The 12,118-nt window shown below is 45.1% G+C and overlaps 1 protein-coding gene across 4 annotated transcripts in view; it reads left to right on the forward strand.

Annotated features, from left to right (window-relative positions):
- Positions 1-12,118, forward strand: part of ZNF106 (zinc finger protein 106) — a 395,360-nt gene that overhangs the window by 163,437 nt on the left and 219,805 nt on the right. For all 4 annotated transcript variants that reach the window (XM_078659625.1, XM_078659628.1, XM_078659626.1 and 1 more), the window contains one exon: positions 8,303-8,369. In XM_078659625.1, coding sequence (XP_078515751.1) covers positions 8,303-8,369 — 67 coding nt within the window. The remainder of the gene's footprint in view (positions 1-8,302; positions 8,370-12,118) is intronic.

The raw sequence follows: 12,118 nt of genomic DNA on the forward strand, positions 1-12,118 counted from the left end.
ATCTCCAACATACAGTACTAAAGATATACATTTTGCAAGAATAAACTTAAAATACAGTTCCTTGAAGTTGATGGCTCTGTCCGGGGTTATCACAGCGTCATGAATAAACAAATCCAACAGCTCAGGCTGGCCACAAGGCTGCGGGCCAGCTTCGGTGTCTGGAAGACCCGCAAGAAATATCTTGGAATACAGGGCGTCGTGGACCTTGCGATGAACTTCGAATGGAGGTAGTTGATGGTGTCGGCAGGTGTCGTTCCCGGGGGTCAGTGCAGGGGTTGTCAGCTCTTGAAGTCACACGCGTTGCAGATCGAACTCCGTGAGGTTGAAGTTGGGGAGCAGAGGCGTTGATGACGTTGGTGCTGTGTTGCGAAGCGGGACTATGCGACGTACAATGCCCACAGGTCACGATACAAGCAGCTGCTCAGTGACTGCGTCAATCATAATCTGTGAGACTAGGGCTGCAGTGTGAAGCAGGGCGATGCAACGTGCAGTGTCCACAGGTCATGGTGCCGGCAATGTTGTCATCGCTGCTAAAGTTCTGTAGTCAGTAGGCCCAAGATGGCGACCCGGGTCAATGTTTCATGTGGTGCCCACTGGTCGCGGTGCAAGCAGTGGCATTATTTGACGATGCTGGAGCCTGTTACGCTGATGTCAGTTGACTAGGGCTGCGGTGTGGGACAGGGTGATTCTTCGTGTACCTCACAAGCGGTGTCTACAAGCCACGGTGTAGGTAGCGCGGTCGATGTCAGCATGGAGCGTCGTTGTCCGTGATACCTGGGCGACGGTGTGAAGCAAGGCATTCCGAGGTGCAGTGCCTACATGGTGCAAGCAGTGGCTCAGTGATGCGTCTGGTGTCGGTAAGACCAGGGTTTTGGTGTGAAGCTGGGCGATGCTCCGGCAGTGCCATCAGGTCACAGAGTCGGCAGTGGCTTCGTTGACGGCGTTGTAGTTGGTTTTCTTCTGTTGCAGCACAAACCACTGTTACCAGTGCTGTTGGCAGATGAACCTTAAGTGTTTGATGTTCCTGAGACTTCCAACAGGAGGCAGGGTCTACTTCAAACCCTTGGAGAAACGTTAACTGCAAGACTCAAAGTTCAGTCCAGTCCTTTCACTGCCCAAGACAGAAGTAGCAACTGCAGGCCAACCCAACAAAGCAACAAACAGCAAAGGGGGGAGTACTCCTCCTGGCAGCTCTACTTCTTGGCAGGGTCCTTAGTCCAAGTGTGTTCTAAGTTTTGGGGTCGGGCGCCAATATGCATACTACTTTTCCCTTTGAAGTCTTTTGCAGAAAATCCTTTTTGCTCATAGAAACCAGTTGTGCCCCCCCCCCCTCCCCCTTCACTACAGGAAGTGGAGACTGCATTGTGCAGAGCAGCCACATCCTTTTCAGATATCGGTGAAAACTCCCCCCACCACTCTGGCTCAGGATGGCCCATCAGCATATGCAGGGCACACCTCGACTCCCTTTGTGTTAGTGTCTGTAGTGAATGCACAAATAGCCCCTGTCAGTCTAAACCCAAACAGTGAATTTACAAGTCGGCAATATGTGTTATTAAATTCTGAGCTCACGGAGCCTAAACTCCAAATCTCTTGTTGTTCCCAATTGAAAGTTACACTTGTAAAATGTTACAAGGTAGCTCCAATGTTAGCCTACGAGAGAGCTAGTCCTTGCAGTATTGAAAAACTAAATCAGCACAATTTCACTATCAGGAAATGTAAAACTTACCATAACATTTTTCACACACACTGCACCCTGCCCACAGAGGTACCTTGGGCCTACCTTAGGGTTGACTTATATGTACGAAAGGAGAAGGTTGGGGTCTGGCACGTGGGTGCACTTGCCAGGTCGACATGGCAGTTAAAACTGCTCGCAGATACTGCAGTGGCAGGTCTGAGACACCTTTGAAAGGCTGCTTGTGTGGGTGGCACAATTCGTACTGCAGGCCAACTGGTAGCATTTGATTCACAGGCCCTGGGATCACTCAGGGCACTGTACTGGGGACATACTAGTAAATCAAATATGCCAAACATGGAAAACCAATCATAACACAGTGTTCGAGGCATATGGGCTGCAGATGGTACATTTATGAATAGATCGCCATCTGGTGTTGGGCTCGGATGATTGCACTTTGTTTTTCTTCTGGAGAAGTCTTTTTCGTCATAGATGACTCCTCCTCTCGGTGTTAGTGCGCATGGGCATCGGCTCCATCCTTAGATTGTTTTTTTCCGCCATCGGGTTCGGATGAGGATCGAAGCGCTCCGGACCGACTTCAACAAAGAAGGTTATAACCGGCGCGTATTCCTTTCCAAATCGACGGTATTGTTATCGAATGCGACTTCCCTCCATACCGACGCGTTTCGAAGGACGACGACTACGAGAAACTCGACGTAGTCCAGCCCGGGGTCCATGGAAAGGACTCCATTCAAAAAATGTCCAACGTGTGGTGCTAAGTTCCCACACAAGGACCTACACGAGGTGTGCAACCTCTGCTTGTCCCCTGAACACGAATCCAGGGACTGTGAGGCCTGTGCAGCGTTCTCTTCAAAATCGACGATTAGAAACCGTCGAGCCCGAAGACACGAGGTATCAAGAATGCAGTCACAAGCAATCCCGGAGCTGTTTGAGGACCAGCACCCAGAAGAGGAGGAAGAAGAGGCCGACGAGGCGGGGTCTGAAGCGGACGAGTCTGACGTCGAGGAAATCGACGTCCAACAAACCGTGAGTGACGACGTCCCTTTACCAAAAAACAGACCCCACACGGTATCGACCCCGCCTTCGAGCCCGGTCAGACAACCAAGAAAAGTTTCCAACGCCCCGCCTTCGAGCCCGGCAACGAAACAGAAACCGAAACACTCGGTCTCCCATCATAGTGGTTCCGGTTCCGATAAACGGACCACATCGACACCGAGGCTCCAAGTCAAGGAAAGCTCGAAGTCGAAGCAGTCCATGTCGACACCGAAGCACGTTTCGGCGTCGAAAACACCCTCGACACCGGGGACATCTTCGATACCGAAGAAATCGGATCCAAATAAAATCTCGGTACCGAAAATACAAATGGACATTCAAAAGAAAAAACACCTTTCGGACCCGAAAACTGCGGTACCGACACAGGAACACGGGACTGATCCTAAACAAAAGACTCTGTTTATTGACCCAAAGACTGGCAAGGTAGTCACAGAACTACCTAAAAAGAGGAAGAATGAACATTCGGATGACAAGACTCATCCGAAGAAGAGAACAATGGGGACGAATACAACTCCTCCCTCTTCTCCCAAACCTAGACACACACCATCTTCTCCTCTTCCTCACAATAGGCCAAATATTCCTCCCACACGACCATCTACACCTACAACAGATGTAGAGAGCGACACAGGGGAGGGGGAACACCCTGGGGATGATGAAGACACAATCCCAGAGGAGGCAGACCCATGGGAAGAGTATAATGTAGGGTCAGATAATAACGACCCTGAATTGTATCCCTCAAAACCTTCACCTCCTGATGACAATACTGGTTTTGCACAACTCATTAATAGAGCAGCAACATATCATAAGGTAGAACTACATGCAGAACCTCAAATAGAGGACTTCTTATTAGAAACACTACCTACTGCACAAAGAACATCAGGAACACTACCAATGCTTAAGGGCCTTCTCAGTCATACATCAGAGATATTCAAAGACCCAGTGAGGGCTAGGGTATTGAACCCAAGAATCGATAAAAAGTATAGGGCAGCTCCAAAAGACCCAATATACATTAAAGGGCAAATTCCTCTAGACTCACTAGTGGTCACAAACGCTCGTAAGAGAGCAAACTCTTTATCTACAGGAGAAGCTCCACCTCCTGACAAAGAGTCTAAACTAATAGATGCCTCTGGCAAGAGAGTGGCATCTCAGGCGGCAAACAGCTGGCGCATAGCTAATACACAAGCACTACTTGCAAGGTATGACAGAGCGCATTATGATGAGTTAGAAAAACTCATCACACATCTCCCTAAAGAACATCAAAAGAGGGCAGATCAACTCATACAAGAAGGGAAGTTAATTACTAACACTTCAATAAAGTGCGCCCTAGACGCGGCAGACACTGCAGCAAGGTCTACAAACACAAGCATCATGTTAAGGAGACATGCATGGCTCAGAGTATCAGGGTTCAAACAAGAAGTACAAACATCGTTACTGAACCAACCTTTTGATGGGAAAACACTTTTCGGCACAGGGACAGATGAGGCCCTAGAAAAGATGAAGAAGGATACCGAAACGGCTAAATCAATGGGAGCATTGCAACAGCCGACACAAAGAGGTTCCTTTCGTAGATCCACCTATAGAGGAGGATCCAAAAATACAGGTACAAGCCAGCAGCAAACCTCTTTTACACCTACATCACCCAGAGGTAATTCTAGAGGTGGCTACAGGGGTAACAACAACAAGGGTAGAGGTCGCGGAAACAACAACAACCGCAACTCTCCAACCCCAAAACAGTGACTTCATACAGCTCCCCACAGACCATATAACACCGGTCGGGGGACGCCTATCACAGTTCCTACCTGTCTGGGAAAACATCACATCAGACAGGTGGGTGAGACAAATTATCCAACATGGTTATTGCCTAGAACTCACAGCTACCCCACCAAACATCCCCCCCAAACAGCGTCCAATGAAACAAGATCACCTGACACTGTTAAAACAAGAAGTACTATCCCTGCTAGAAAAGCATGCCATAGAGAAGGTTCCACAGCACCAACAAGGAACAGGAGTATACTCCCTATACTTCCCAATTCCCAAAAAGGACGGGTCTCTAAGGCCAATACTGGACCTAAGACCTCTCAACGCATACATAAATTCGGAACATTTCCACATGGTCACGCTCCAACAAGTACTGCCTTTACTGAAGAAAGGGGACTTTCTTTCTACACTGGATCTAAAAGACGCTTACTTTCATATCCCGATTCACAAAGCCCACAGGAAATACCTCAGGTTTGTGGTAGAAGGACAACATTATCAGTTCAAAGTCCTTCCGTTTGGTGTCACAACGGCACCAAGGGTGTTCACAAAATGCCTGGCAGTGGTGGCAGCTCACCTAAGAAGACAACAAATTCATGTCTTCCCATACTTGGACGACTGGCTAATAAAGGCCAGGTCACAAGAGGAATGTCTTCAAAACACACAAAAGACAATTCAGCTACTACACCAGCTAGGGTTCACGGTGAACTACACAAAGTCACACCTACAACCAAACCAGGTTCAACAATATCTGGGGGCTACTATAGACACAGAAAAAGCCAAAGTGTACCCCAACCCAGTCAGGATCCAAACAATGCTTACAGTCATTCAAAGATTTCAGCCACAGCACTCACTACCAGCAAGAGTGTTCATGCAGCTATTAGGGATGATGTCATCCTGCATACTGCTAATACCATATGCCAAACTACAAATGCGTCCGCTACAAGAATGCTTAGCGACACAGTGGAATCAGGCTCAAGGGCAGATTACAGATCTGGTGTTGGTAGACGACCGCACACACCGCTCTCTGAAGTGGTGGAACATAACAAACATTGCCAAGGGGCGGTCGTTCCTAGAACCAATTCCACAGGTGACAATAACAGCGGACGCATCGCTCACCGGATGAGGAGCACATATGGACAAATACACAGTACAAGGAAGGTGGAGTGTGCAGGAAAGAAGACTGCACATCAATCATCTAGAACTACTAGCAGTGTTTCTAGCATTGAAAGCCTTCCAAATACATGTTACCAACAAAGCAGTCCTGATCAGAACAGACAACATGACAGCAATGTATTATATTCAAAAACAGGGGGGGACGCGCACTCTCCAACTATCCAGACTAGCACAGGAAATTTGGAGATGGGCCATTCCTCAAAACATCTATCTGTTAGCCGAACACCTACCAGGAGTCCAAAACCAGATAGCAGACATCTTAAGCAGACAGTCGGAACAAATACACGAATGGGAACTGCACCACCAAATACAGCAGCCATTCTTCCAAAGATGGGGACAACCAGAGATAGACCTCTTTGCCACTCATCAGAACGCAAAATGCCAAAGCTTCGCGTCCAGGTATCCACATCACCTGTCGCAGGGCAATGCGTTATGGATAAATTGGTCCAACAAATTTGCATACGCTTTTCCCCCTCTCCCACTAATCCCATTAGTGGTCAGGAAGCTGCAACAACATTCAATGACCATGATACTAGTGGCACCCACGTGGGCAAGACAGCCGTGGTTCACCACGCTCCTGCAACTCTCACAAGTGCCACATCAAAAGCTACGAATTCTACCCATGCACCTTACACAGAACCATGGAGAAATAATGCACCCAGACCCAACTCAATTGAACTTAGCGATCTGGCTCCTGAAATCCTAGAATTTGGGTACTTAGATCTACCCCCAAATTGCATGGAGATAATTAAACAAGCGAGACGTCCAACCACCAGAGCATGCTATGCAGCTAAGTGGAAGAGGTTTGCTATACACTGTACTAATAACAATATCAACCCTCTGGACGTATCAACAAAAGAGATTATTTGCTACTTATTACACTTACAGCAATGTAATCTAGCGTATACATCTATCAGAGTACATCTAGCAGCTATAGCAGCGTACCTACAAAACAGGCAACACATATCACTGTTCAGAGTACCAGCGATAAAAGCATTCATGGAAGGCCTCAAAAGAGTCATTCCACCAAGATTACCACCTTCCCCAGTCTGGAACCTCAACGTAGTACTCACCAGACTAATGGGGCCACCCTTCGAACCTATGCATAGGTGCGAAATACAATTCCTTACATGGAAGGTGGCTTTCCTTATAGCCATTACCTCACTCAGGAGAGTAAGTGAATTACAGGCATTGACAATACAAGAACCATTCCTACAGTTACACCAGAATAAAGTGGTTCTTAGAACAAACCCAAAGTTTTTGCCTAAAGTAATCTCAGCATTCCACATCAATCAGCCAGTGGAATTACCAGTCTTCTTTCCAAAGCCACAGACGGTGGCAGAAAGGGCTCTACATACACTAGATGTCAAAAGAGCCATTTTGTACTACATAGAAAGAACACAAAACTTCAGGAAAACTAAACAACTATTTGTAGCATTTTCCCCAACACATAAGGGCAATCCTATCTCTAAAGCAGGCATCGCTAGATGGATTGTAAGATGTATACAAATATGTTACATTAAAGCAAAGAGAACATTAACTGTTCCTCCTAAAGCTCATTCTACACGAAAACTAGGAGCATCTATGGCATTCTTAGGGAACATTCCCCTAGATGACATATGTAGAGCAGCAACTTGGTCTACACCACATACATTCACAAAGCACTACTGTGTTGATGTACAGGCTGCACAACAAGCCAGAGTGGGCCAAGCTGTATTAAAAACTCTATTTCAAACAGTTGCGACAGACACTGGTGACCACCGCTAGGGAGGTAACTGCTTTACAATCTATTCATAAATGTACCATCTGCAGCCCATATGCCTCGAACGGAATATGCTACTTACCAGTATGCATCTGTTCTTGGCATAGAGGGCTGCAGAGTGGTACATGCCCTCCCTGCCTCCCCGGAAACCTGTGTCTGTCCCAACATTATCTTATTTAGATACACTTACATGGGCATATCTTTATGTACTATACTACACTACTCCATCTAACCCTACTATGGCAAAACAATCTAAGGATGGAGCCGATGCCCATGCGCACTAACACCGAGAGGAGGAGTCATCTATGACGAAAAAGACTTCTCCAGAAGAAAAACAAAGTGCAATCATCCGAGCCCAACACCAGATGGCGATCTATTCATAAATGTACCACTCTGCAGCCCTCTATGCCAAGAACAGATGCATACTGGTAAGTAGCATATTCCTTACTGTAGGAGCACTTGCAATCTAGCACTGAATATGAGTGGAAGAAGTGTGCAGAGACCCTATACAAGCAAAAACGAAGTCCAGCATACCATCAAAAACGGGAGGTCAGAAAGCAAAAAGATAGGGGAAACACGCCAAAAGATGCCAGGTGTAACACTATGTAATGCAGTTAACCTAGTCGTAACATTGTGAACTAATATTTGTATAGAGTGTTAGTTACTTTGTGGAAAACCAGCTGACTCTGTGGCTATGTGGATTGTTTTCGCAATACACAGTTTGGGTTATGTTTATTTCTCAATGATGGCTTTGGTTAAACATGTACTCTGTTCTTTGTTCACAACTTTGAGCTGCATAACCATTGAACTATATATTTCCTGAAGGTATCACATTTTTCTACAACTACATTTTGTTTTACTAGGATTGTTCTCCTGAAATCCCTAGTTTGGAACGGAAAAATAAGCGCAGAAAAATAAAAGGCAAAAAAGGTAATGATAATTGTTAGAGCAATTAAATTTAATATTTCCGTTTAAACTCCCATTCAGTTTTTCAATAATGAGTGAAATTGTTGCCTTTTTTGGTTAATTAAGTATTACCCGAAGAGCTGGATTGCCGTTTCTCTAATGTGTAGGAGCCACTTGAAATGGGTTCAATGTTTTATCATTTGATAAATTATTTATAGAGGTAATATATAATAATTCTATATCTACTGTGTAAAAACTAGAGAAATAAGTTGTGGATGATTAAGATAAATACAGCCTCTGATCCAGATGACCTCCACCCAAGAATTTCGAAGAAACAAATAAAGCTTTGGTGAGTGCCCAGTCCTTCACATTTAAATATGCACAGCGTATTTGTCATAGTATTTGATGACTTACATAAGGCTAATATGGGGTAGATATATAAGAATTAGGTATAGTAATAAACGTTCGTCTTTTAAGGGGAGATTATGGTCTCTTTTATTGAGAAGCTCCCCTTTCTTCATAGATGAATTGCCTTCATTTTGTTGTATTTAAGTGTGAGGAGATGTCAAATTAGTTTATCTTTCAGCCAAAGGGTTGAGCTTCCTCCTAAGGTGGATATTCTACATTTACTATTTTAAATGCATCCTTACTTAAAAGGAAGCACTATTAATTCCGTATATTTCTCTGTTCTGCCTCATGTTACTCACAGGAGTTTTAACCAGATTGTCTTTCTGAGATGCAGTTGCATCTTTGGCTTTTTGACTGCACATTCATGGTTATTTGTACAGCTACCTCCCTATTAACGGAATGTTTGGTGTTCATAAGCATGATCATTTATCTGCCTATGTGTAGAATCCTGAGATACATTTGAGATACTGGTAAATGATTTCATAAAGAAAACATTATTTTTTAAGAGGTCTTATTTGTCCTTTTTTAAGGGGCCTATTCTAATTATAAACATTACACTACAGAACACATTTTACTGAAAAAACAACTTTAATTTGTCATTTAAAAAAGAAAAATGCAGGTTATGCTGCATGGAGATATTCTCTATAAATAGAAGAATGTTGACATGGCTGCTCTAATGGATCCCAAGATTCCAGTGCAGGGAGGTTGGGTAGTACAGTTTTTTCATTGCCAGTTGGGTAGTTCTTTGGAACAAGAATCCACAAACATCATTTTACCTTGTTAAGGCTTTTTGTTTTTTATTGATATTTGAAAAAGATATTGGACATCACAAACCAAGCTCAACCTTTTTAAGGATATAGGATATTTATTTTTCTCTTTTATTACAGTAGGTAGTCGCTCTCCATCTGCCATTATAACTTCTGGTCCAGTTGTTTGAGATTTTCCCTTCCACGTGATTGTAAGAAGACTTGGAAAGATAACTACATAGTTTAATTGGTTAGTTTTCCAGACTGTAACACCATTAAGAAGTTAGACATGTTTTAAAAGGTTCCCTTTTTAGGTTTCGCCTGGCGTAGCACTGCGCAGCAGTGTTCGCGCAGGCGAAATCTTATGTTAGAACAGTACGGGGCTTTGTCCCGCCTCTCTCTTCCATTGGCTAGCTCCATAAATGGAGGCTAGCCATTGGAAGAGAGATCTGTCAGTCATTGCCCGAGCAGATTCGTGGGCGTTCCGGCGATTTTTACTCATCCCGCCCCTTTTAGAACGTCATGCGGCGGTGGGCGGTTGTTTTTTTTTTTTGTCTTGGCATGTTTGTTTCATTTCCAACGTGTGCTTTGCAGGGGTGGGCTGCGCAATTTCACTTTCCTTGAGTTGCTAGCAGGTAAGCGGCATATTTTACTACTTTTTTTATCCCGTCCCCCCCCCCCCCCGCTGTCCGTGAGCCCGTTCCCCCCCCCCCCCTCCCGCTGTCCGTGTGCCCGTTAACGCCCCCTCCCGCTGTCCGTGTGCCCGTCCCCCCTCCGGCTGTCCGTGTGGCTGTGCTTCTTGTTCTTCTCGTGCCTTGTTCGAGTTTTCACTTTTCAGTTCACCCCATAGCTCGTGTTCTGGCATTGTTGGATTTCGTGAACGTTGGCGCTTTTGTGGTTATCCCGTTCCCGCCCCCCCTCCCGCTGTCTGTGTGCCCGTCCCCGCCCGCTGTCCGTGTGCCCGTCCCCCCTCCCGCTGTCCGTGTGCCCGTGCTTCTTGTTCTTCTCGTGCCTTGTTCGACTTTACACTTTTCAGTTCACCCCATAGCTCGTGTTCTGGCACTGTTGGATTTCGTGAACGTTGGCGCTTTTGTGGTTATTTGTGGTCCGATGACGGTTCACTTTTGCCACTGATGAGATCGTTGTTGCTTATGCATTGTCTCTGGTTTTGTTTTGGTGGTGTAGTTGTTTCTGGCACTATTACAGATATACTCAGACACGGCAGGGTTCTGTCTGACACTGTTATGGTACAAGTTATTATAGGCACTGTCGTATTGAATTTCTGAGAAATCTGAATTATTCTTTGGGTACTTTTGGTCCTTTTCGGGTACTGGGGTGGTTTTGGCTTGACACTCTTATGATTTTCTGGCACAGCACGTTTTGCTATGGCACAGTGCTGGTCCTGTTGTGTCACTTGGGTTCTGTTTTGCAGTTTCTGTGTGTCGACTGGCCCTGTTGCATCATTCTCCTGTCGGAGGGGGTTGTATTCTGCTGCTGTTAGTATGTTGCAGTCCAGGCCCTTCGAACAAACGTTGCCCTTTTCTGGTTCCCACCTAGCCCCTTACGGGCTCTCTCCCAGCTCTCTTCCTGGTACGGCTTTCCTCCTGTCGTCTCGTACTGCCTGAGGGTGACACATGAGAAGCGTGCAGCAAACTGCACACGGGACCCTTGTTTATTTCCTGAAGTGACTTCCACTTACAGATCTTGAGCAGCATAGCCATGTATCAGGTGACAGATCTCACTAGCTCCTACCTTAAGAGATCAGATCTATCACTCAGTTTACACCGACCTCGCAGATCCTCTTCATACATAGAGATGTCTTAAACTATGTAGATTTGGCAGAATTAGGTGTGCATTGCTTTTTACAGGTGCATCGAAAACTCTGCATTTATATACCTTGAATGCCCAGCATCTAGAGTAGACCATAAAGTCCCCATTCTGCTGACATATACGCTATAATTAATATTTAACTTATTTTAGGAACCGTATCTGTATATGATTGTTGATGTAAGTTTTGGCGGATGTTGGAACGAGCTGTAATGCAGACACAAGGTATACATGTTAAATTTGGAGCAAATTGATTCTTTATCAAAATACTGAAATGTTAATCTCATATTTAGAATGAGCTGAAAATGTAAAGAAAAGTTGGTTTGCAGTACGAGCTGCATGTTCCAATGTTCATAGCTTTAAATACGAGGGTGTGTTGGAGACGAGGTTAAATGTCCTCACCTGTGTCATGTTCCCAGTTTGTGGGAAATTGTGGAATCTCAGATCGAAACAGGCATTGGTAACACCAGTAAGTCTCAACTTAATTTGCCAATCTATGTAAACACACACATTCACAAATGTATTTCCATGTGCTGCATGCACAAATGCTGTTAATTACATTAAATCTTGTCGTGTTGGCCTTGCCAGTGCTGGGAAAAAGGATTGTTCTCTGTATGGAATACATATAGGAAATAAGCAGCGCGATGATTGAGTGTACAATTCAAATGCCCTTGTCCCTCATGCATTTCCTGGAAGGTAGAAAGCAAATAGGCACTAGCTTGAGGTCAGAGAGTATTACTCCACTGGATGACGCCAAATCCCACTTTAAAGAATTTGTAACAGTACATCTTG

This window comes from Lissotriton helveticus, chromosome 9 (genome assembly GCF_964261635.1).
Source record: "Lissotriton helveticus chromosome 9, aLisHel1.1, whole genome shotgun sequence".
Lineage (NCBI taxonomy): Eukaryota > Metazoa > Chordata > Amphibia > Caudata > Salamandridae > Lissotriton > Lissotriton helveticus.